General features: G+C 46.0%; 1 protein-coding gene across 7 annotated transcripts in view; it reads right to left on the minus strand.

Moving 5' to 3' along the window:
• Positions 1-26,062, minus strand: part of FRMD4A (FERM domain containing 4A) — a 383,615-nt gene that overhangs the window by 91,071 nt on the left and 266,482 nt on the right. For all 7 annotated transcript variants that reach the window (XM_064443502.1, XM_064443480.1, XM_064443467.1 and 4 more), the window contains exons 3-4: positions 13,450-13,544; positions 5,668-5,760 (exon numbers count right to left, since the gene is read on the minus strand). In XM_064443502.1, the coding sequence (XP_064299572.1) occupies positions 5,668-5,760; positions 13,450-13,544 (188 nt within the window). The remainder of the gene's footprint in view (positions 1-5,667; positions 5,761-13,449; positions 13,545-26,062) is intronic.

A 26,062-nucleotide genomic window follows, 5' to 3' on the forward strand; every position in this document is an offset into this window, starting at 1 on the left:
CCCTGGCTGCAAAATATATGTGTTTGCTAATCTCCTCGGGCCTCTCTCCCCAGTTCCTGTAAACTGTCTCACACCATGAGGCAGAGAGAGGGCTGCTCCTTCTCTCCTGTCAGTGGGGAGAGACAGTAGCTGGTGGTGTGGGGGAAAGATACTTCTGCTACCATCTTTCTTCCCTCACCGTGGCATCAGCTTCCTACTGCCTTCCCCTCATCCCACCCGCCTTGGTCAGGAATGCCGCTCATCCACATGCCCCTCTCTGGTGGGGAAAACTGTGGATGGAGAAACACAGCCCATTACATGTGAGACAAATAAATTGCTCTGGTTAATTTAGTGTGGTTCTATTCCGCTCTTCCTGCCGCAGCAGGCTGCTGTCATCACCACCCCCTAACCTAATTTCTCAGAGAGATGCAAAGCTGAGTAGAAATGAATGGCACACACAACCCTGGTGTGCTGGAATCGCCATGTGAGTTGGGCAAGTTGGGAGCAGCATGCCATGAATCTGCACCCCATACGTGTCTTCTGGCTGATGTGGGAGGCAGCAATGCATTCCAGCAACAAGTTGTAAGGTCCATCTAGCCCTATGAACAATCCATATTAGCAACCACTGTTTCTCTCCCTTCCAGAGTCAACTGTTTCTAAACGGACTCCTGCTTCTTTTATTTTTAACATTAGTCCTTTTCTAATGGAACACGGCTTTAAAGACTGGATATAAAGGAAGGCTGAAAAGCTAAAATAGCTTAAGGCCTCATTAGCAGCTGAAATCTGGTCCAGTTCTGTTCAGGTAGTCAGGCAAAGCCTTGTAAATGGGAAATGCCTCTCAACCCTGACTGCACCAATGCTGTTTGAAATAATAATCCGAATTTATAGGCTGCCCTTGATGCACATGGAGGGGATTCATCAGGTGAAAAGACGTAGCTACAATGTAGATGCCTACTTCTGAGTGGGGGTCTGAGATCAGAGGAGAGACATAGATATTTTAGACTGCAACTTATTGAATTTCAGAACAGTCATCTAAAATAAGTCAGATGAATTGTTCCTGAAAGATGCCTACTTCTTTCCAGTGGTTATATAGGAAGGCTGTGCTAATTAGCCCTGACACAGAGCCAGGTAAACATCTCAGGTTTGCTGTGGTGAGTCCCATCTCAGACATCTGTCTCACGTGCCTCTGACCTGGACCACCACCGGTGCACACAGAGCTACGTTCCTTCAGGTTAAAGGAAGCAATGATTCACAAGAGCTTTGCACTCTGTGTTTCAGTGCTGGTCTCTTATTTAAAGGCACTTTGATCTGTAGTAACTGAGGTAACCTGGCAAAACGGCTGCCCTCAGTATTGTGAGTCCTGAGCCCCCCTGGCTCCCATGCTGACTTCAGCCTAGCCAGTACGTATGAACACATGCCAGACATTGCTGGACACAGGCATTCCTTTGTGGGAATACTGCCGGGCCATAGATACAAACTGTGTCCCACAGTGTATTTGAGTATTGAGGATTTATTTCACATTTTTTCCATGCCTTTCTGAAAGAATAGCCTTTCCACGTGAGAGATGTTCTGATTTAGCGTGACGACTTCTGCAGTGAGCTGTCACTGTTGAGCTGGTGGAGCTACCCTGAGAACACATATATTCATTCCTGGGAAAAGATCCACCAGTGAAGTGAATTTTATTTGCTGAGCTTGTTCATGTAAATTAACAGCATGACAAACATCCAGAAGAGAAAGAGATGAGACCCATGCTGGTGGTTCCCTAACTAGGGATTGCTAATCCCACAAGGCCATTGTTTGAGGATGAGAATTCACTGCAAAGCCTGGCCAATTTTGCTTTCCATGAACAAACAGCGTCTCTATGCTCTGGGCCTCTTTCACCTCAAAGATTTACACAAAGAGAGTAATTTTGCCTTCCTTCTGCTTGTGTGAGTCAGAGCAAAATGCTTCCTTCCCTGACAAAAGTACAACAACCTTTATCTCAACCCCTACTAGCTCTGTTTTCATCTGACCTTCTTGCTGCCTGAGTCTCCACGCTTTACTTAGGTTCCTGCCCTTTGCCATGCAGCTCATGTTGTGAGGTACAATTTCATGGTCCTCTTAAGGTCTCAGAGCACCTCTGTAAAATCAACTAGTCAAGCAAGCCCTCCTTCCTTCATCCCCATCCTTTGTTCCTCCCGGACTTTAGCTGTGACTCTCATCTGACTTGGTTTGTCTGCACTGTAAACCCCCTGAGGCAGGGAATGAGTTTCACCAACAACCAAGTGACCAGGGCTTTAGAAGGCCATTAGGGGAAGCTAATTCTAAGATGAGAACTAATATCACTCCTATCCTGTTGCCAGGTATCCTGCCTTCCCTGCAAGACACATGGCACTCCCTCTTGCTTTCATGTGTAGCTTTAAAGCTATATAAATGGATATTAGCAGAGTCTCATAAAATAATATTGCACAAGATCAGCCATGGGGCAGTTCACAGCTGCCCAAGCAGTTCTGATCGCTTCCTAGATTCCTATGTTGTTCTCAGTGGAAAGCTTCCAGAGAAGCACTAGATGACAACCTGAAGACAGAGAGGCTTCAGTTAGCTGTGCAAGCGTACAAGGGCAGAAACAATTTATTCTGAATGAACGCTAAAAAAATCCTTATAAAATCATCCTTCTCTGACACAGTGCTGTGAAATTTTTGGTCTTTCATTATGGAAGAGAGTAAAGACACTGGACATCAATGTTCAACAATGTCAAACCCCAAGGAAATGTATGTCAAAAGATGTAGCTTCAACAGTGCTGCAGAGATTTAAATAAGGGAGGAGAATTTCACGCTGCAAAGCTTGTGAAACCTCCTATTTTTCAGCACAGTTCTTCCAAGAAGCCTTTGCTTAAAAAGGCACCCATCCTTTAAATGTACTTTTAGAGCAATCTAGAAACCACTGCATCCTTGGTGGGCATGCTCTCTGTCAGCATTGCTGCAGGCATGTTAAGGGTAAAAACAATTTGATGGTCACATAAAAGGTGAAAATGATTCCTCTGCTGCTTCTTCTCTTCACAAACTACCATTTACTGTTCTTGCCTGAAGCTTCATGTCTTCAGTAGTCACCCAGCATGGTTGAATTGTACATTTACTTTGACTAGAGGGAAAACCCCACATGATTACTAAATCCTGATACAGTAAACAGATTTCTCTGTAATGAACATCTGGCACATCCAGTTACTTGCATTACTATCTCCCCAATTAGGACTCCCAGCACCAACCTAAGCTTTCTCTGCTGCAATGCTTGGGAGAGGTAATGCAAGAAAGGTACCTGCAAACACAGACAAACCTTTACCAATGATATAGTAGGTGTCACGGGCACCCAGTCCATTAAAAATGAACACATTTGTAATTAAGTATGGTACAGCATTAGTTATCTCTGCTTTCCACCTCATGGCAGCAGGGGAGAGGGAGCATTCTGTTTACGGTATGGATGGCTCAGAAAGCCTCTGTTCGCCCCCAGATTATCAAAATATAACCCTGTCTATGGGTGTGTCTTTTCACAACCATTCCTTCAGCCCTTGCTTTAGTTCCCAAGGCAGAACTGGAACTGCTGGTAACAGACACATGGGGCCTTTCCACCTTCAGCCAGCTGGCTGGGGTTGATTTCTTCCCCAATTTCCTTCTGCTCAGATCAGATTTGGGGATGGACATGGGAACTCTTTAAGTGCTGGGAAACTTTTTCAACCTGTTGCCAGCATCTGACTTCCACAGGGGAAGAAAACCAGTAGAAAATCCATGGTCAGTTAATGACCATTCCTAACTTTTGAGGCATCTGGCCTTCCAGTCCATTTCAAGTTGTAACTCAGTGTGACAAACCTTTCATTACTACCACAAAGAAGAGTATAACCCCATAGTCAGTCTGGCTTTCACACACTCACTTTTCAGACACTGAATGCTGAATTTTCCCATATGGATTTCCCCTACGGATTACAATTCCAGAACAGAAGAGGTCACTCATATACTAACTGTTGTATGGATCCATAGTCCTAAGATGTCTCTTGGCTAAGATCCTGATGGAATGACTTGTCCCCGCTGTGCTGCCAACTTTCATAAAACAATACAGATGGCAATATTCATGCTCACTGAGTGGTCTTTGAAATGAATATGAGAGTGGCTCAGCACTGGCTTTCACACATTTAGCAGTTCCACTCCTAAAATCTGCTTTCCATGGGATCCCTGCCCTAGCACAGACTCCTCAATTTGGCCCCTAGGCAAGATGCTTGATAACAGAGCTGGTATGTTCTTAATGAGTTTGGTTGGTTGATTGGGTTTTTTTTGTTTGTTGGTTGGTTTTTGTGTTGTTGTTTTTTTTTTTTAATTTTCCTAAAAGTCTAACACTTTTGCAGAAGAGCACCAACAACTTTGTGTAATTCTAAGTACAGGTGGATCTGGATTGTGTACACTGGAAATGTTCAGCTCTGGTTCTACCCTTATGGTTTGAAGCACCTAAAATGTAGACTAAGCTTTTCTCTTGGGAGAGACAGCAGGCCAGTTCTGGAGTCACGGGGCTCTGCATGGCCTTGATTTGTCCAAAGATATATCCACCACTAAATATGGGGACATAACAGAACAAAGAGTCTCTTCTCTTGAGAAGCCTCCCCTGTAACTGCAGTTAAACGAATGACGATCACTATGCAAGGGGAAAAAAAGCTTCACTCAGGGGAAGAAACTCAAAAGTAGGTCTCCGTTTTCTGTGGGTACTATGGAATGAATGAGAGTGATGTCAGATGTAATATAACACTGGAGTGGAAAGGCTAACAGCAAAAGACACAGTAACACTGCACTGGCTAGTTCTAGGCATGAGCTATCCATTAAAAGTAAGTCAAAACCATCAACTTAATTTTGTACATATGCCATCCCAACCCCCAATCTCTCTTTGGGTGTTTTAAAGCTGCAAGAGCAAATTTGTCTTCTTAGAAAATATCTCCCTTGGAGGCAAAGACATTGTGTGCACAAGAACACCAGCAGCTTCTAGCAGCTTCCAAATAGTAACAGTGCCTTGCAGAATTCCCTGATGAAGAGAAGTTCTCCCAGGCTGCCATAATCTTCATTAAAAGCTTTCTAGTCTGGTCCAGTTCAGTCTATGAATATGTTTTATGCCTATGCAGAAGCCAACTGCCATGCATAAAATGCCATCATTTGCTATTTGCGGGTAAATCATTACACCGTTACATGGTTGAGTCCAGAAGACAAATACGACAGAGCTATACTGGGATTAATTTAGTCCCTGACATAGCCCACGCCCTGGGCACAATCCAGAGGAAACGGATGGCTCACCAGCGAGGAAGCAAGTGTTTTCCCTCCAGGTGGCTGGCTCAGGTTGGTTATCCTGGCAGAAAGAGGTCTTTGTTCTGCAGCCCTACCCGGCTTGGGCTTTCCAGGAGTTCAAAACCCACAAATAAAAATGTAAAATGTCTGATCTTGCCCTCATACAGGTTTTCTCTGTGGGCAGCTATGGGTGTTATTGTGGCTACAACTTATTTACACTTGTGTGAGAAGACTTTTCAAAGCCAAAGAGCTCAAAAGAAACCTCTGTAAAAGCGTTTGTTTGTCCACAAATGTTTCTACAGTGTGAGAAACCGACAGCCTCATTTCCTGGCTGTGGGGGAATGGGTTGTCTGTATCTGTATCCCATGGGAAGGGCTTGCCATTGTGCACTTACCTGACACAAAAGTACAAAACAACCGGTCCCGACTTTTTGGGGAAGTCATGTTCCAGCACCCGGCGGTCCAGCTGAAGCCAGTTCAAGTGTCCCCTGGCAAGAGAAGAAACACTTTTGAGCCCAGCACCGAAGAGGTTTCTCACTACTCATTGCAGCGAGGTCTGAGGTGTTACAAAAGATGAACCGAAGCACATGCTATTTGCCCTCGGCTATTGCGTGATATTTGAAAAACGCACAGTAAATGTTTGAGGAGTGGAGGCGATATCATCCTGGCAATATTTCAGTCTGGGAATCGAACTGCTAAAGTTCAATCTGTCAGGGTGAAAGCTGGCAGCACCGAGCAGGCAGGACAGCCCAAAACGTTATGAGCTTCACCTTTTTATTACAACCCCCTGGAGCAGTTGTATCATTAAAAGTCTGTCAAGATTTTCATTAGAAACCCTTATTGTTAAGAGTTTCCACAACGCCTGCAATATTTCACTCAAGGCTAAACCTGACTCTACAGCCTCAGACAGTTTATTTACCACCCACATGCCTGCAATAGCCTTCCTAAGTTTGCCCAGCCTTCGTTTTTCCTCCTTCAGAGAGCTCCTGAAAAACAGCTGCTCCATGAAGCGTTCCAGCTCCAATTACCGCATGCTGCTTTTCTTTTGCCTAGATGGTACCTGTCGCTATTATTTTCTCCTATAATTTATCCATTCGTGCCTTGCTGCTGGAAGCTTTCCTGGGCAGGAGCTCTGTTCTTTGTCACGTTCCCCACATTGTAGAGCGCTGTGTGTGCGTGAGAGGTGTTTTATAAATACCATTATTTGTATTACAGGGACATCGCACTCCCCAGCTGAGATAAAGGCCCCGTTAAATTAGGCGCTGTGGAAATACATAGGGTAAAATTCAGGCCCCACTGAAGTCGGCGGGAATTTTGCCATCGCCTTTAGTGTTGCTAGGGCTGCATCCTGTAAGCGTTTTGCTATTGGTTTCAGTCAGACCAGATTTCACTCAGAGGGAGAGGCAGCCGTTGCCTTCAGTGCTCTGCTGTCTAGATAAGCAAGGGGAGAGAGAACTGAAGTGACTTTGGGCAGAATCTTGCAACAAATAAAGCAGGAAATGGAACTCAGATGTCCTCTATTCCAGTACCTATTCACCAGTGCATGCTAATCCTCAAGAATAATTCTTCATTCCACTGAAAATGAAAAAAAAAAAAAGAAATAGTGGCTTGGCTTAAAAAAAAAAAATTAAATTAACTTTAGGGTTGCCACAAGCCTTAGCAATGTACCCTGTCAGCAAACACGCTCAGCTTTCACCAGGGTCTGCCAATTTGTCTCCTCAGCAGCACTTGTGCTTTGGGCAACTGAGAAGCCCCTTTGGAAAGTAAGCAACAACATCTATTCAGCAGTTTAACAGGATTTGTAGCTCTTCCAGTCCATCTTTTCTAGAAAAATAAATGAAGGGGAAAGTAGCCATTTCAGGAGGCTTTGAATCACTTGCATTCAGCCTGAATTTCTGTACAGCTGCCCTGCTTATGTGGGTGCAGAAGAAGATTGGCGGCTCAGGGACCTTCAAGGCCAGGCAGCTCTGGGCTGCCCTGGAGACCAGCTGGGCCATTGTGTGCACTCACCTCAGCACAGCACGCTGCTTTGCACTCTCTAAGGGATTAAAGATTAGTTTACCTTTCAGTCAGTTTCTTCTCTAGACAATATTTTAAAATAAGTTTTTTCTTTTTTTTTTCTTTTTTTTTCTCTAGGTAAAAGGCAGCCTGAACTGTGTTTAGGGGCACAGACTTACTAGCAGCGTGGCTACCGGAAAGGGGTGACACAATACAGATTTTCAAGCCCAGCTAGTCATTTCATATGTCTCTATTGCAGTACCTGGGCTGAGGGCAGTCTGCCCAGCCTGGGACAGTGCTGTGCAGTGACACTGCTTGGGATCAGGGATGAGGGTGGCCGTGTTAACAGGGCTGGGTGTGTAGGCTAACTGGTCTTGTTCTCGGCAGGCTGCGTAGCTGAGCACACAGCACGATGGGGTCTCCTGTCATTTCTGCTGCTGGGATGCCGTCGCCCAGCACTAGTGCAGGATCCCTGCATTGCCCATGCCCTGTGGTTCAGCACAGATATGTACTTTAACAAGGCTTGGTTTTTAGAAGACAGATGCTCCAGGCCATCAGAAAATAAATCCCTTTGAGAGATTCTCAGCCTGGACATCCAAAAAATCAGGGGTGTTCACATTTCCTACTGCATCCCCTTTCCTGAAATCTGTCATTTTTCCTATTTTATTGTCTTGAAGTGCTGTTATGTTTCTTTTAACAGGGATCAGGAAGGTTGAAATTAACTATGAAGGCCACAGTACGCATGGGGCTTGAAACTAGACATGCTCACCCATTACCAGCTGAAGTACAAAACAAGCATTTAACCATGTAGGCCAAGGTACAAAACACTGTCAGAGCAAGGAAAAGCCACATTAAGCCTGACATCCTATCCTGAACCTGTCCAGCTGCATTTGTATCACCAAAGTAGCAGCCACCAGCAGCTGATGGCATTACACACTGGTTCCCACCGAGACCGACTTGTTGACAATGGACTTACTGTCTACCTCTATGTTTATTCAGCAGAAATGTCTGGGTTTGCCTAACACGTTCAAGGAAGGGTTGAGAAGCCACAGTGCAGAGAACAATAATTCACTTCAAGGTATTTCTTATTTCAAAAAGACTTGCTTTTTTCATTCTCACTGCATTTTAACTTGAGAAACTGGTTGCTATAATCAGTACAAAAAAGAATATATGCATATACGTATGCATACCAGGTTACGCATTTATATTGCACATGTACGCAGTTGTGCGTACTGAATAACACATTTAATTGCTGCTGAGTTTTTGGGTTGAAGAGTTTCATTACTCTCATCTGCATGGAGCTTAAATCCATAGCTCCTTCAGAGGAGGAAGGTCACTTAAATCACTGCCAGGAGCTAACTGCTCACTGTACTCAATTACCACTTACAATCTTTCATCGCTGAGGGCTTCTGCACTGCAGATTGTCACCTAACTCCTTTTTTTCAAGTATGCGTGTGTGGCATGTAGAGAATAGCAGCAGCGAGCAGTCACTGGCATCTGCCTGTGAACGTGGTCTATCAGGGAGCCAAACTCCAATGCCGTTACACCACAAAACGCTTTGCTCTGAAAGCTGTCTTCCTGTCTTCGGCAGAACTATTCATGGAGCACAATCCCATGTAAGACAGAGAAAAGTATGGGCATATAAGCCTAGGCATGTAGTAATCCTGACAGCTTTCATGAAACGATTTAGGCAGCTAGCACTGGGATCCCATTCATACATGCCTATGTCCAGCTAGTTCAATTCAGAGACACAAAGTAGCTTTTGTTTCATTATTGCCATTGATTTGTTTATTGGGGTATTTATATCAGTGTATTCACAAATAATGATGACCTATAGGGAGGTTGAATATTGGAAGCCAATTCTTTTTTCTCTGTTGGTTGTGCTCATGTTGGCAGTTAAACTGGTGTGTCAATAACAAATACATAATCACTTTTAGAAAAAGAATCTGGGTCCATTTAGGTTACAGACGGAGTATGGATTTTGGTGTCCAGGGTTCACATTGTTGACTGCACGCAGTAGTTCTGTTTTCTTTTATCAGGGCTCTCAGTAAAGAGTAGTACATCAATGAATACTTTGCCTCCAGGTGGTTCTGTTTATACCATTTTACTAGTTAGTGTCCGGTTTTCTGAAAAGTAGACTCACATTGATTTGTGTTATAAAGGTATTTGGATCAATAAACCAACTCATGCCTCTTCAGTGTCAAACTCATGTTGAATTGAATGGACACTAAGAAAGACCAATTCACATAATAGAAACCATATAAACTATTTTACATTTCCATCAATCACGACAGAAACAAAAACCCCTTTTATGCTCACAGATTTTCTCGTTTAAGGTCTTAATCCTTCAACAGAAATACTCTTGAAGGGGCTGCAAAGCTCAAGGAGCTATACGAGTTGAACCATATGGATTTGGCAAAGTGGTGGACTTGGTGACAAAGGAACTGGTCTAACCCCAAAGCAGGACATTATTCTGAGAGCTGCACCCTCCATTCTGTTCAGCCAGGACATGGGACACCTGGGTCGCTCATTTTGGCTCTGCCACGTGGCTGCAGGGTAGAGGTAGGCTTCCCCTCTGCTCCCAGAGATGAGAGAGTATTCCAGGGAAGAGTGGCTCTTCCCTTGACATCCCCTCGGCCATAGTACCCTTGCTCAGCAAGGGCACTCGCTGTCATTACCTTATCATGTTAGTACAGTTCTAGCACAAGTGTAAAACAACTAACGGGGGCCTCAATGCCTTGCAGGTTTTATCCTATGTATGAGCTAGCTGAAGAAGCTGCTCTGCAGGTTCTCCTCTGGGGAGGGGGCAAAAGGGTTTGGATCAACTTTTGGTTGGACCCACAGAGAGGAAGAGCTGTGGGATGCAAAAGTTGGTAGTTCTCCATGGAGCAGGTGGCTCACATTTAAGGACAAGTAAAAGACGTGGAAAATCTGCCTATGGCCCAGACGGGGCGTCTGCAGTGAACAGAAGGGTAATCCTGACCACTTGCTCTCAGTGAACGCTGGAAGAGCTGATGCCAAGGGAAAGGGCGGTTAGCGGAGATTCATAATCAGCTGAACTGAAAATAAAAAGCCCTTTCCCCATTCCTTTTCACTTTTAATCAATGAGCATATAGCTCTTCCAGCTTCATGTGAAGCTTGGCCCCACATGCCATACAGGGACACCCTTTTGACCTGTGCTCTCCTGCAGTTAATGGCTCACACCATGAAGCGTTCCTATGATCGTTAGAATAGGAGGTGTTATTCTCTCCTCCATAATAGTCTGACAATCTAATTTTAGTCACGCTGAATGCAGTAATGACCCTATATTATCACAAGAAACTATTAAGTCGCCAACGCAAAGGTTGTTCCTATTGATTTTCTTCTTAGGTTGTCATGATAGAGGACAACTAATGAATGGAAACCCCCAGTCCAAATCATTTCTAAATAAATTACTCTCATAGAGCTTTTACTCTTAAATAGAAGAATTGATTTAATACTTCAGTGGCTTTTCTTCTTTCTAAACTTGCACTTTAGTCAATCCTAGACTACATTTATGAACCAGGTTTGTTCTGTTTTAGCTGGTTATGAGTTCCCTTCAAGTAAGGCACAGCAAAGAGTGAAGAGAAGGAAAACCCTAAGGGCCTGCATCACAGAATTAAAGTGTTTCTTTTTGTGTGCCTGGTATGTAACAGCTATAGGGCTGGGTTAGGTGCTCTGCAAACACACATTAAGAGACTCTTTTTCTTACTTTTTGAAGAAATTATTTTTTTAAACTTCCATTTCACATTGCAGGTTAAGATCTGTGGTGCAGACAGCCCAGTTTATTTTCTGAAGGTGACACAGGACATCTATTTCCAAGACTCAGTCCAACCCTCCAAGTATATTTTTTTGGCTGTGTTCAGTCAAATAAAACAATTTCTGTTTGTGCCAACTCTATTCAAAGCTTTTACAGCTGAAGAGGAAATATTTTTGTCAAGGTTATTTTCACAACCCTGAAGAAGCCTCAGTGCAAAGGTCAGACTCACTGTGGGACAGCAGAAGGGCTGCAGACCAAGCTCCCTATCAGCTAAGACTTACTGGTATGTTTCTGGGTTGCGTTTACTAGATTTAATGAGGATGTCCTCAAATCTTTTATCTGGGCTGGCTGAGCATCTCCTAGAATGCACCCTGCTCCACCTTGCCTACAGGTCAAGAAGGTGACCAAGTGAGTGGATGCCATCACCTCACCCTTTGAAATCCTGTCTAGACAGTACACATCCATCTGCATCCGCTGCGCACCTTTGAGCACTGCCTTGACAGCATCTGTCAGCCTTTGGTGCTTCCTCCCATCGCTAACCCAGATCTTTGTTCATGCCGCTCTGTGTTAAACCTGGAAGCCCCAGGGGAGGCTGGGCTCTCTCTAATTGCTGACACCACCTCATTAGCTTCCCTTGCACTCCTAGGGGAGCCCTGTGCCCACTCAGCTGAGCCGAGAGCTGGGACTTGCTCAGCTACTATCTGCTTGCAGTCCGACATGCGTTTCTTGCTTTTAACCTGTGCTGTTAGGACTGTCAAAGGAACATTTTCATCTTTTAGTTTGCTTTGGCTTCCCTGCGTGGCTTTCCTGCACCCCTTAGGCAGCACCCACTGAGTAACTTGCTCCCTCCAGTAAGAAATAACACCTTGGTGAGGAGCAATTTCCTCCTCCTGTGTTATAAATTACCAGCACCTCCTGCTGTTCCTCCTTTGAGGACCAGTCTCATTAATTTGTGTTGGGCTGGAGATCTCCTACAGGGCAGAGCTGCTCATGTCAGTGAGATGGGATGGATTCTGGGATGTCCTCTGATTTGGGTCCTGCTTCTGCATGTGCCAGATGCTGAGCGTTCCTCCATTCTGGGAGCTGTGTCCTGAGATGGCCTCAGGTTGCCCAAGGCAGGTGCTTGCAAAAGGAACTGGCTCTAAAGGGGCGATCACTGCTCAGATTAAAATGGATATGTTTGTGCAGTTATCCAGCTGTCCCTGATTACTCAATCCTAAATCCTTATTCCAGCAGATAATTTACATTTCTCTGCCACTTCGCCAGGAGCGCGGAGCTGGCTTATGACAGTAATACCCATGACTCAGCTGTTCTGGGAACACAGCATTGGCTTGAAAATCTTGAGTTTTTTAAAACAATATAGGTGTGGGAAGCTACTTCCTGATACGTATGCAAATATATAATATACAAAAAATACCCTATTGCAAACCAAGGTGGAGCATGGTGGGCATGTATACAAGGCACAGCCCATATGCTGAGAACAGTCTGACTACAGAGAGAGAACAGGCAGCTGGAAAAAAGTAGCAGAGATTGTGCAGTAGCAGAGAGGTCAAAGTCTAGGACTAATCATAGCATTTGGCAAACCTTTAGGGTTTTTCCAGTGCTAATTTTATGCTTGCATTTTAAACAGGCAGTAGAAATGACCTGTCCTGAGACAAAACCTCAAATTTTGTGGTAATACTAAGAACCTGGGAGCTGGGCTTCAAGGCGAACACATTGCCTGAGGTGATGTCAGGGTCAGGGTCCCATCCTTTGGCTTAGCTCTGCCATAAGGCTGTTGTGTGATTCCTGGTAAGGTCAAATCCTTTCCACAATGGAAATTTTGTATTTAAAAATGCTTTTTGTCCATGCTAAGTTTGGCAATCCATTCCTTTCTTACACTTTCTTCTCTCGTTTTTTTAAGAAACTCTAATCTGGGATCTAAAACATCAGAAATAATAGGGTAATTTTCTGAGTTTTTTTTTTTTTCTTTCATTGAAATAATTTAGCATTACTTTTAAGCCTGCTTGAGTGGATAAACTGATTAACACTTTAACTGAACAGTTCCACCAATCTGGTAATAATTCTCAACTAGTGAGTAGTTCTTAAGTCCATGAGGGCTTAAGCTAACCTTTTACTAATGCCAAAAGACACCAACTCTTTGAACATGGGATTAGGAAGGAATTGTTACTGCCTCTGTACACCTCTGGCCATGCTTAACTTGCCACGAGAGGCCTCCAGCCCTCTGAAGAAGAGGCAGTACAGGACAGACTCTGAAGTGAGGTCCATGTCTCCCTAGACCTTGGTCTAGGACCTTGGGGTACACAGGTCTTCTACACTGGTCATTTTGCTTAGTACAAAACTGTCAAGATTTCCTGGGATCTAAGAGTTGCCTCTTAGGTCTTTAATTTCTCAGACTTACGTTTCATCTGTGAATGCAATTCCAAAGTACTCCTTCTCCTTCAGGTTGAAATGAGATGCCACCAAGTCAAGCAACTCCTTGGCCAAAAGCTTTGGCTGGAAAACAAGAAAGTAAGTGATTAATGAGGAGAACTTGGATAGAACTGCACTGTGCTTCCGGAGGGAAATGCTGTCCTTGAAGGTACTCCACTGCTGTTGCTTTTATGTTCCCTCTGGTGTCCAAGCTAAATCTGCAAGCAACATTAGCTCCTTTAAATGAGCAGTAGTTTCCCTTCTAGGTAAGTACTAAAAACCTGGTGATTCTGATCTCTTCTGTGCTTAGTGTCTCTGCAGATGGATGACCTGCTGCCTGGCAGTGTTCAGATCTATCACGACCAGCGCACTCTTGCCGCTCTGATAATTTTAGTTGTTAAAGCTTTTTATCAAGGACCTTTGCAAACACATTTCAGACACCCACTCTCTCACACACAGAACAGACATATGCTCATAACACTAAGAAAATACATAGTGCCAAAAGATAGGATGTGACAGGACCAAATGAGAAGTAAATGACAGAACAAAATAGTTTTCCATTCAGTATTGCTTGTCATTTAGAAATAAGGATATATCCTCAAATTTAGACACTTGGGAAGAAAAAGAGGAAAATAGCACACACTTTCAAAATACCCTTTGTAAGGGCATAAAAGGCAAGCTCAGAGAAACTATTCACTCCACTTGGAGGATGGTGCATTACTACCTTTTCTGCAAAACCTTAAGTCTAACGCATCCTCCTGCCTCTATAATTTTCACCAGCTCTCCTGATCTCCTGTGTTTCCTAGTGGACTACTGAAGTCTTGGCCATAACAGAGCTCTCGTCCTGAGCATCACTGGTAGGAAACAGGGGTAATAAAGGATTCGGGTAGATGCAGCCTGTCATCCCACAGCCTGTCATCCCACAGCCTGTAACAGCCCCAGATCCCAGAGCTGCAATAGTTACAACAGCACAGCTGGGGTCAGAGACCCCAGCAATGTTCCCTGGTGACTGCTCATAAGGATTTGGTCTACAAATCTCTGTGCTACAAGCCTCAGTGAAAATAAAGCTGTCTGCAGGCTTGACTGCCCCAAGGAGTCTGCGAAGCAGCTGAGTCAGAGTTAGCCCAGACGTGAGCCTGTTGTTAAATTGAGATGAAATGATGATGCTGTGCAGAAACCTGAGAACCCTGCTGTCCTAACTGACTGTCCTGTCCTGTAAATACAAACACAGCTTATGTTTAAAGAAACCTTGAGTTGTATTAAATTTCCAAATAGATTCATAAGACACTGAACCACTCTTTAAAAATGGTCCTAAACCTAGCACTGTCCTAGTACCTGTCACAGCTAAACCAAGCCTGAAATACTTCTCTGGCATTCATTTGAGCTTTATGCTGTCCTTCACCCACCCATCTGCCTGCTATGCCCCAATGCAGTTAGCAGCAACATCCAAACTGCTCCTTGTCTTTGCACCCAATGCAAGGGTGGTTCCTCCACCATGCCAGCAAAGAAAGAAGCAATAGCCATACCTAAATGCAGTACTACCTTAAAGCAACCTCCAAATACGATGTAAGTTGCTGTGTAGGAAGAACAGCCTGGCAGATAATGAATAGGTGGGATGCAACAAGCTTAATTTTAATTCCCAGGTCAGACTTCTCAGGCACAGCTGCTGGAGTCTCTGCTATGTCTGTGCTACCTGCTGCATTGCCTTTCCCAGACTCTCGAACCAGCTCCTGACCAGCACTCAGAGCTGAGCAGACCAGGTGTGGGGCCATGGTCACGTCCTTTGTCCCCTTAAGTCTCTTCAGGGACCCAAGCAAAGAGCACTCCAGCTACACCAGTGTCTTTGGAGACCCTTCAGATACTTTTCCCCTGGCGTTGTGCTGGGTGGGATGGACATTCCCAGCATCCCTGTCTCCTGTAAGATGAACCTCCCTTTGCCAAACCTTTTTAAGGACAAGCTACAGTCTGGCTTATGAGGTACCCAGGTACTGTGATGAAGAGGATGGTAAGACTGGCATGTGAATTCAGAGATACGTAGGCTCTGTGCATGTACTTACTGGGAGCATTGGATGAGTTTTCAGTTTAACAACAGATAAACAAACATAAACTTGGGAGGTGAGAGAGGAAGAGGGTTTTGTGCCTGTCAATGTGCAGTCTGAAAAGTCTAAGTCTTGCTTTTCCCCCACTCCTGCCCAAGCCTCCCTGCTTCTTTCTCTCCCCATTCTCTCTCTGCACCAGAAGGGGATTTCTTCCCAGCCCAGCACTACCACAGGAGGAGGGGTGGGAATGCATGGCCTGTGATGGGTGCAGGAGACGGCAGGACTGACCCCTCTGTGGCCGGGGCTGCTGCTGGGGCAGCTGGTGGAGGTGAAGCCCCGCGACAGCATGCGTTGCAGGGGTGGCGCTGCGTGGCTGGCACTGCCTGGCTCCCAGGGCTCTGCGGTGACTCAGCTTTTTGATAAATGGGCGATTGTATTGCCAAGCAAGGAAGAAAGACATCAGCCAGCCTTGCTGGGTGTCCCACCTGAGAGGCAAGGGTGAGGAAGGGTGGTGAAAAAGCATGCCTCAAACACAGCAGCATTTTCTCAAGCCTGGGTTAAGCACTTGGAGGGGATAGGTTGAGCTTTTGTATTTTGCAAGAAAGCAGAACAGAGCAGAGCCAGCCAGCACTGTCACATGTGTTACTGGCAAGGGTTAAAATCCCCTTCTGATGTCCAGCCACATCATGGAGAAGTAATGCCCAGCGTCTGTTGCTCCACACACTGCTACATCCAGCTCCAGGCATCGAGTGAGGAGCAGCACCTGAAAGAACCTGCCTTCAGCCACCCTCCCCAGGCAGGATGGGTAAATGTTGCCTCCTTATCTCTGCTTAGCGAGACCTGGCTGCTGAAAAAGCTGCAGAGAGGCGGTCTGCATGGTGTGACAGCCTTCCTTTACCTACTGCCTGGTGGCAGCTGCTCCTCTCCCAGCATAGCCCCCCTCCTGCCCCCAGGGCTCGGCAGGGGCATGATCTCTACTGCCCTTGTTGTGGGGCCTCCTCCAAAGCCTGCGGTAGAAGATAAGGGAGGATAACCCTTTGCCTTGCAGGATAAGGAAAAGAACAATAGATGCAGACCCAGCACTGGAGCGGTGCCAGGTTAGTTATTGGGCCAGCGTCCCTGAAGAGGCTTACGGCAGTGAAGTTAAGCCCTGCTAGTCCCCTCCAAGATTACTTTCCACTCTCCTCGTAAGCTCTGCAAGGTTACTGTCTTTTCCAGTGGTATGAGTCCTATGTCCTCCCGATACAGACAGACAACCTGAGGCTTTGGAGGGGAGAGGGGGAAGGTGTCTTCTCCAGGTAGCAAAGACTCCTCAAGGCAAACCTACACAGCTGGGATAAGGGCAGGAAAACCCTGGCGTGCACAAACTGAGATGCAGCTATCCCGCTGTCTCAGGAGAGACCCACGTGCTCAACGTTAGCGGTTAATCTGCTTGCCGTTCGCAACGGGAACAGCTGAGCAATGACCTCCTTTCATGTGAGCCGTGCAGACAAAGAGCTCATTAACAATGCCTGTGGCAAGTTGTTTTAATTCATTATTAATTTCTGGACTTCATTTTCCAGAGGGATATTCATTTTGCATTAATAAAACTTCTGTTGCAGACACATTGAAGACTGGACTGGTCTCTGAGACCGGGGAAATCAATAGAAAGTGGGCCCAGAACCTTCTGCATCCAATACAGTGGGGTGGTCAGCAAGATAGCTTGTGAATCCCACAGGCATAAATCAGGAAGAACAGGTAGCATTCAAACCAGAAACCGAACCGTGTCCTCAGTGCTGCAGAGCTGGACCATGGTGCACTGTGAGCTGCCTGGGCAGCTGCTGAGACCCTTCTGTATCTGCTGCTCTTCAACTCCTTCCTACCCACACCCTCCTGGCATGTTCCATGTAACCTGCATCAGAAAAAGCAGCCTGGGGGTGCAGGTCGGAGCTGCAGCTGTCTGGCCTGAACTTTGGACGGGTTACACCAGCAGAAATCCTTCAGCTGGAGCAGCGAGGGCTGAGCATACTTTGCTGGTGGGGGTGGGCTGTCAGAGCAATGTTATTCAGCCAAGGTTTCCCCTGCTGCTCCCCCCTGCTACAGGACCCTCTTTGCAAAAACGCATGTGAAGAACAATGCACTATAAATCAACTGTTGTTTTTACTAGAGAAATCAGCAGGGTCCCAGCACGCTGGAGCTGTGGCCCTGGGGAAAAAGAGCCCGCTCCTGGTGGGCGCTCTCCCCCTGCCAGGACGAAGGGCTGAGGGACACATGCTCCCATATAGTAGAGTCTCTGGCACACACCCCAGTCATTTCATAGCCAAAGACACTGTCCCTGAGGCTTTTCTGTGTGGCAGTGAGCCGAGTGCTTTCACAGCTCTGGACCCCCTGTACTCCTCAATTTCTTCTCCAGATTGGGACAAGCAACACTTTGCAGCCTAAGCTCTCTGGACTTGCAAACATAACACTTTCCACAAAACTTAATACCTCAATACTGGGTCAATGGATCCAACTGCCAGCCCTGATGGCATCAGTGCATCATCCAGGGGATTCCTGTTCATCTGTGGAGTGGGCAACTCCTTTGTGAAGTCAAACCTGACATGGAAGCGCTCTGAGGTTTCTGCTTTCCCTCTTGGAAAGGCAGGAGAGTGGAGATGAACTCATTAGGCACTGCAATCTTATTAGCAGAATGACCCAGACACCCTTCACTGTGTCCTGGGCCATGCCTGAGAGGTTTATCTGAAATGCTGCAACTGCAAAGCGCTTCTGCCTCATCAGTGAGAGGGACAGGCCAGGGCTCTTCTGCAACCCCAGCTCCTGCAGCCTTGAAGTAGTAAACTCATTCCCTCCCTCCCCTCCAAAACAACTTAAGTTTGTTCAAATAATAACTTAGAGGAAAGGGAGAGCTTTATTAGTGGTATTGGGAGGTGACAGGGAAAGAATGGAGCCTCAGTAGCAGCTCTGTGATTTGAACCTGCACCAAGAAAGCCTCTGCAAAGGCACTGAAGAGAGTGCAAGGAGGTATGTATGGGGCCACAGCTGGCTGACACTCCCAGCGCGGCCTCCCTGCATTTCTCCGTTGCTTAAAGAAGAGCCTCCCAAGCCCTGGGCTGCAGGCACAGCCTGTGCTAGAGAGAACCACACCAAGACAACCTCAGTGCATGCAATGCCCAGGCTCTGTCTTTATCTCCTTGGCTTTATTTTAAGGAGCATTCAGCACTGACACATTAACCACAGGGGATGAGTCCCTCTTCCATGCACTGTGCTTATTTCTATACAGAGACACTATATACAGGTACACTCTATACATGTGTCTCTTCCCAGTTAGATGTGAAGACAACTTCCCTGAATAACAGCAGAGCACGGCAAGCACTAAAGGCAAGAGGGAAGAGGAAGGGCAACCCCGAGAGCTCCTTGGGAAGGGGAGATGGAGCCTGCATGAGGGATGGGTCATACTGATTCTGTGTCAACCCCCTCAAGTATCACAGCTCTTTCATGTAGGTATTGGATGAGTTCTCATTAGTGTGACCCCACTAACAAGGGCTGCTGGACCCACTGTGGGAGCAGACTGGGATCTGCTCACAGGAGACCTCCTGAGAGCTGGAGAGAGGAAAAGGAGGAGGTGAGATGCAAGTGATGCAGAGTAAGGCTTTGCTACACAAGGTGACATGCAAAACACATTTTGATGCCTCCTTGCACTAGACATCGTCATTGTCATGTAGGTTTAGTGACGATACTGCTGTGTTACGGGCATGTGTTGGCCACAGGATGGGAGGATGATGAGGAGGGCTTCTGGGGAGAAGAATCCCCTTGTATCCTGGGGGAAGCTTCTAGGGGCAACTTATCTCATCCTAAAATAGGCCTAAAGTCCTACAAATACCTGTTTCTTTCCAAGAGGGTTTGGAGATCAACTCAGCCCATGATCAACACTGTAAATATCTAACCTGACTCAGGCCAAATCCTGTCCTGAGAGGGCAGTGCTGCTGTCTGAGGGGGCTCTCCTTGGGGGCTGCAACCCAGGTAGCCCAAGTACCACCATGGGTGCAACTGGGAGCTCATCTCATCGAGCCACAGGCACCTCAGCTGGCTCAGCACCTGGGGAGTAAACATCTGCCTATTTCAACCAGAAAAATCGGACAAGTGCATCGATTTCTCTGTAGCTTGAGCAGATCATTCTGTCAGCCATCATGGAAAATACAGCAGAAACACAAGCATTCCAGTATTAAATATTCAATATAATTAAAAGACAATGTTACTTGGATCTTAGCAGCTTGAGGGACTCCAGAGTCCTGTGTTTCCCCAGTGGAAAGACAGGCTGCCCACTTTTGGCAGAGAAACATGTTTCTTAGTGACAGCTTCCCGTTACGCTTAGAAATGAATGAGTTATATAGAGAGATTATCTATCCACAGTCCAGCAGTGCCATGAATAAAAAACAGATGACATGGTATTAGCAGCTGCTGATACGTCCCTAGAAATGCAGGCACACACGAAGTATATTTTATTGTTTTATTAACTGTCAAACAAGCCTATCTATTCCCCCTCCCCTATTTCATAGCTTTTCCCTAATCCTCCGTAGCAGAAGGTTTCTGGGAAATGCATAGTTTCAACATATGGACAGTCGCGTGCTGCCTGAATCCATCCAGCACAGAGACACGTGGAACTGTGGGAACCAGGTAACTAGATCACACTTAGTAATGCCTCGTTTCATTAGATTAAAAAGACTGCTACCATCCACTGTCTCCTTGCTGGAGGATATATAATGAGAATATAGAGACGAGACACTGCTACACCTAGGGCTGCAGTGCTAAAGACTGTTTGCAGTACCAGTGCTCAGCCTGAGCTAATTTTGTGCTGATAGCCCAGCTGTGGTCAGGCACAGGCTCCAGGGCTGTCTCGAATCATTGCTGTTTAACTGTGAGCACATGCTAGTGCAGGCTGGTCTGTGGTCACCTTCCAAGTCAAAGGCACCAGGGCATAGTCCAGGCCAGAAACAGTCCCGAGGATGGTCACCCTGTTTGGGGAAGCGAAGGAGTTTACCGCTAGCAACACAACCCGGGCTGTGCCATGTGGCTTCCAGCCCAGCCAGAGAGCCAAGGCCTATTTTATTTATGAGCACAGACATAACAGATGCTGTCGGCAAGTTCCCGAGAAGGTTTGGTTTCTGCAGGATGGACCGTGAAGTGTGTCTAGTTCAAACCAGCCTCTAGAGTCTTGCTGGCTCAGTCCAACTTTGCTAAGTGTTCGAAGGTTGGACATTTGAAAAAACATCTCTTTGGTGGCTTGAATTGAAATGTAGGGTGAGGGTTGTGTGTGGTGCAGCCAATCTATCAGTGGGAGAGATGAGGTGGAAAAAGGAGAAGTTTTCATGAATTCCTGCCTTGCCTGTGCCCAGTGTGGTGAAGCCAGGCAGGGTACTATCCTTCTTCATCAGCTGGCAGTGGCTCTCACCCATCTCGAGCCTTGGGCAGTGCAATCAGGAGGAAATAAAAGTGCAAAATGGTGATTCGCACACAATTCTTCCCCTCCACCAACTATTATCATTTGCTAATGAAGCAAACTCCAGGTGCCCTCAGCTGAATTAGATCATCTGCTAAAACCAGCCACCAAGCTATGCTCCAACACCATGGTGATAAGGGCAGTAAAGATGCCCGTATAGATCCTTTGTGTCCCCACTCTGTTTCTTGAGGCGTTGGCTATTCAGTGGCCAGCAGCCTTATCTGCTGAAGGCCAGCAGCACATGTACACCCATATGCATTAGGCAGTACATTACCCTGTGATAGTTACAGACCGTAACTCCCTCACGCCCCTGCTTCCTGTGCCTGAAACACTGAAATCCCTCATCCAGGGGCCATTGAACTGTCACTCACTGGCAATTCTCTTCTTGTCAAGTTGGCTCTGCCAACAGCTCCGTCACCTGGTTGTTTAACCCATTTTATGCACTTCAAAGAAAAGAAAAATCCAAAGTCGCTCCATAGTAATGTTATGTAAATACTGAATAACAGCTCCTTCAGCTACCCTCTCGTCCAAATACAGCCTAATAACATTTTACAAAACTGCTCAGGCTGGCAGAAGGTTTGCGGCCTTAGGGGTTTCAGCTTTGCAATTCCCCTTATGGGATAGATCCACCATTCCTCAACTCCGTGTTACTGTGTCAATATATGGAGTGCACATAATCAAAGCAGGCTGGGAAGTAGTTGGGTGAAAAATTATTCATTGAAATGCAAGATGTCTGGCGAGGGAACGCCTGATTTTTTATCACGAAACAGCTGAACTCCGTCAGTGTCGAGGACCGATGGTGGGAGTGTTGCTCGCGCTGGCACACACAACACCTCTTCCCCAGAATCAGCAGTTCGCTCTAAAATCTCTGTTCTTCATTTACATAGGAAAATGAGACAACTTGCCTCCAGCAGCCTCCTTGGGAACGTGGAGGGTGGTGACAGAGTGCCATTGATGTTTTTCTTGGAAAATCAACACCCACAAGTTGTGGGAATCAGGGTTTATTAGGGTCAGAGAGACAAAGACAAAAAAATCCCCAAGTTTAAAAAAAGTCTGTTTGGTAAAAGGATTAGAAACACCCTACTGACAAGTTGCCTTCGAAATATTCACAGATAGCTGCATTTCTGGGTTCAGTTAATACCTGACACTCAGTATTTTAAGTCAGAAGCTATTGCTGACAGTCTCTAATTCCCCCACATATTAGCAATGTGAATCTGCTTAAATATTTTTGAAGTCAGAGAAAGCAGAGAGCATGAGCTGGCCAAGCCTGCATGGCAAATTCCTTTCAAGCCAAAATGAGAAGCAGCTGGTAGGAAGAAAAAGGCACTTTGGGGTCTGTAACATCCCGCATCCCCTTCTTGCCCGACGCGGCGGCAGCTGCGCACTTCCCCCATTCAGATGGGGTCTGCGTCGATGCCCAGTGACCCCATTCCTCTCTGTTGTCTTCTGTATCATCCTGCGACTCCAACAGCCTTTTCAGGTGACTGCATCCAAAGAGACCAGCCAGCTGCTACTGGTGCTGGGATGGGAAATCTGCCTGTCTTCACTGCTCTGTGCTCAGATCTTTCTCTCATGCATGCCAAAAGCCTCAGTGCTCCCCTCTTTTGTCCCTTAGCCCTCTATACAGCCCTCTGTACAGGCTCCATCTCCCTCTGTCTCTGCTGGAAGCAGCTAATGTCCCCATGTACAGCTGAGAGAGCAGCTGATGGGCTGAAGATGGAAGAAGGAGCAGCTGAATTTTGTGGCTGGCCCCCTCTTTGTGTACATGTGTTTTTTCATTCTTAGCCTTAAAGCACAAGGAGATTTGGTGACTGCTTAGACCGTGTCCCATGTGGGAATCTGCATCGCTGCCTCTTGGGGGGCTGGGGAGAGGGAGGGGATGCTGTGCCTGGCATTCAAGACTGATGTCCTGGTCTGCCTCACATGCTTGGGGTGCCAGCAGGAACAACACACTCTAAGGTATTTCTGCCTGGGATCCCCCAGGAGTCTGCATCTCTGAGCTGTGCAGTCTAGATGTGCCGGCTAGATGCACATCACCTTCACAGAGCATCTCTGCCAGGTCCACTGCCTCCCAGTGTACCTCCCATATGCCAGAGAGCTGATCTGTGCAGGCACAAGCAGCCCTTTGCATGGGATTTCCAGAGGCCTGGGGATCAAAGGCAAGTGGTCAAAAACCTGGCATTCCCCCTGGGTAATCTTTCTGGGCAGTAAAAGAGGTTGTGAAGGGTAACCTCATATGCAGCCACCCTCGAGTCCTTTCCAACTGAATAGTAGCCAGGAGCATGAACTGAGTGAGAAGATCTGGGCAACCGCAGAAGCGAATCCAGATTGCAAGGGCAAGCAGGCATCTTTTTAGGAGGGATTTGATAGAAAGTGTGGAATTCCTTATGCTGGCTGATGTAAAAATTGCTTTTGTAGCACTGCCAAGGTCACTGCCAGCTCATCTAAGGCTCATCTAATCAGCCATGAAAACATCACTGAAGCAAGTTAAAAAGGTGCCCCGAGTCAATTTGCGCATGAAACTTTTATTATTCTTTATTTAAACTTTCTAGGTTTGTTTTTGGATAGTTGGAAGAAACAGATCCTTCCTCTATTATCTTTCTTTGGATTTCTCCCAAAACCTAACACAACATCAGATCTGTTTTGTCCTTTACAAGACTGTCCTGAAGACAAGCCTGGCTGACTGCTTGCTTTTCTCTGTGTTTACTCTAGCAAATACTATGTTTTCAGGAGACTACTCTGAACTCTATGGGAGGTCTTATAGTATTGTCAAAAGCTGCATTCTGTGGATTAATCACCTTTAATGAATGTCCATCCCAAATTTGACAGTTTTGACAAATTTTCTTCGAGCTTTCAGAGAATTTAGAGCAAATTTATGAGGTGCAAACACAGAAAGATGAATACAAAAAAAGTACCCACTTATGAGGACACAATCAATCAACTGTCAAGCAAGTTTGGTTCCCTCAGACCAGGAAAAAACCATTCCCAGCTATGACGGCTAGATTCATTAGCCCTTCATGTCATTCTCAATGTCTTGAACCTATTAATGATCTTTCAGTAGCTTCCTGTCTCCTTCTGCATGAAACATCTGAGAGCTTGTATAAATGAGAAGAATATGGACAATAGATCAGCAGAGCAGAAAGAAGATACCCACAAGCAGGAGGACTTTGCCTTGGTTGAACACCATCAGTTTCATATAAGAAGAGACAGAAGTGTCTGTGCTTCAAAGCAAAACACTGTTTTCAAGGTCACAGCAGCTTAAGCATCTCCCAGTTTACCTAATCTCCCGATAACTCCCGACCAGGCATATTTGGCACTTGGATCCCCATCATTTAGCAGCACTGGCTACGTCAGTACTAGTAACCTGAAGAGGGCCATAGCATGGACTTGAGTGGTCTCCAGACTGCAGCACCATTTGCACAGCGCTGGCCTGTGGAAGCTAACTTTCCCCAGACAATGCCTGAGCACCATTTGGGGATAGCTTGGGCCAGGAACCAGTTCTGGATTCAGTATGGATCTGTCGACCTCATTCAAGGGAAAGAGAGTTTAGCCAGCTGGATACCAGTGGAGTCCATGAGCCGGTGAACATGTTCTGACTTGTTTCTTCTACTAGCACAGACGAAATCATTGATATTCCTCCCATATGAGCCAAGTCAGAGAAAGGATGGTCCCAAATTGGCCATCAGTAGTCACAATCAGGTAAACAAACCCAGATTTCACATATTGCTAAACCAGAAGGATTAGCTCCTCTGGTAGAAGGTTCTGTAGCAACATTTCGCACAGATTACAAGCCACAGCTCAGATGTGCATGGCATGGCCCATCCTTTCTGCCTGTCACCCAGCCGTAGCCACAGCCAGCCCCATGCAGTGCTGCCTTAACCCAGCGGGCAGAGCATAAGGGTTCATCTCCTCCCCTGGGTTTGGTCCCATGGTGAAGGACACTGCAACCTGGCCAAGCAACAGAGCTGTGTGCTGGTTTGGGATCAGTTCCTAGGTGTGGAGTCCCCAAATGTAAGAGACTCAAGCTGTTGTTTCTTTTCTCTAACTTGTCTTAGGTGAGGGGAAGGAATGCTGCTCTAGACTTGCTTCCTGCTGTGAAGCAGGGATGTGGTGACCTTCTGAGTTACACTGGCGTAACACAGCTGGCTTTGTTACTTGGGTTACAAGTTTTCTGTTTTGTATAATTGTTCTTTTAACATGCTCCTACACCCTGATATCTTTGAGTGGCCTGGAAGAAGCCTGGGTAGCAAGGCAACTCTTCTTTCCCTCATCCTTGCAAAGAGTCAAAAAAGCCTCATTCTGCAACACAGAGGCATTTAACCTGTGGAAGTTGCCCCTGCAACAGAGATACTAGCAGACACACTGGCTGAAGTTTGGATTTCATTGCCATTATCTGTAATCAATTTAAGCAAGCTGAGACTAAGCATTTCTCATGCTTTTATCGCAGAACTGGAGTTTGCAGAGGATTTTTCACCTTCCTTTTCACGTAACATACAGCAGTGACAGATAGAGACCAGATTAGATGGAGCTCTCCAATTGGAAATTTGTGCTAAATTAATACAAAACAAAGCAGCTCAAGATGCAAATTGCACATGCTGTGGAGTTAAGAGGGTTTGTGTACAGGGCTTTGGTTCAAACCCTTGTCTTAACGCAAAGGAAAGACATGGATATGGCATTCTTTGCAGCATGCTGGGCTGGAAGTTATATGGCCTAGTTTAAGAAAGCGCTTGACAAATTTATGCGGATAATCTGTACTGTAAATGTTTGGCTTAAAGTATTTTGGGTCTTCATGTGCACTTGCCTTTCAGCTTCTGGAGATCTGTATAATTTTGAAAAAGGTAGTCAACTGCTGCAAGAAAGTCAATTGTGTTTTAAATCATCTGACTGTATCACATGTGGCAAATCAAATTTTGAACATGAAGCGAGCTTCAGAGCCAACTTTCTGTGGCAGGAATCCATTTCACACTCAGCCGACAACAGGGTTTGATAAGAGCTCGGCCAGTGTGAATAACCAGCTGCCTTCTATATATATTTTGATTTGGTAGCATCTGTTGAAGTTTTATATCACTGAGAGATTGTTGGTATTC

This window comes from Phalacrocorax carbo, chromosome 1 (genome assembly GCF_963921805.1).
Source record: "Phalacrocorax carbo chromosome 1, bPhaCar2.1, whole genome shotgun sequence".
Classification (NCBI taxonomy): domain Eukaryota; kingdom Metazoa; phylum Chordata; class Aves; order Suliformes; family Phalacrocoracidae; genus Phalacrocorax; species Phalacrocorax carbo.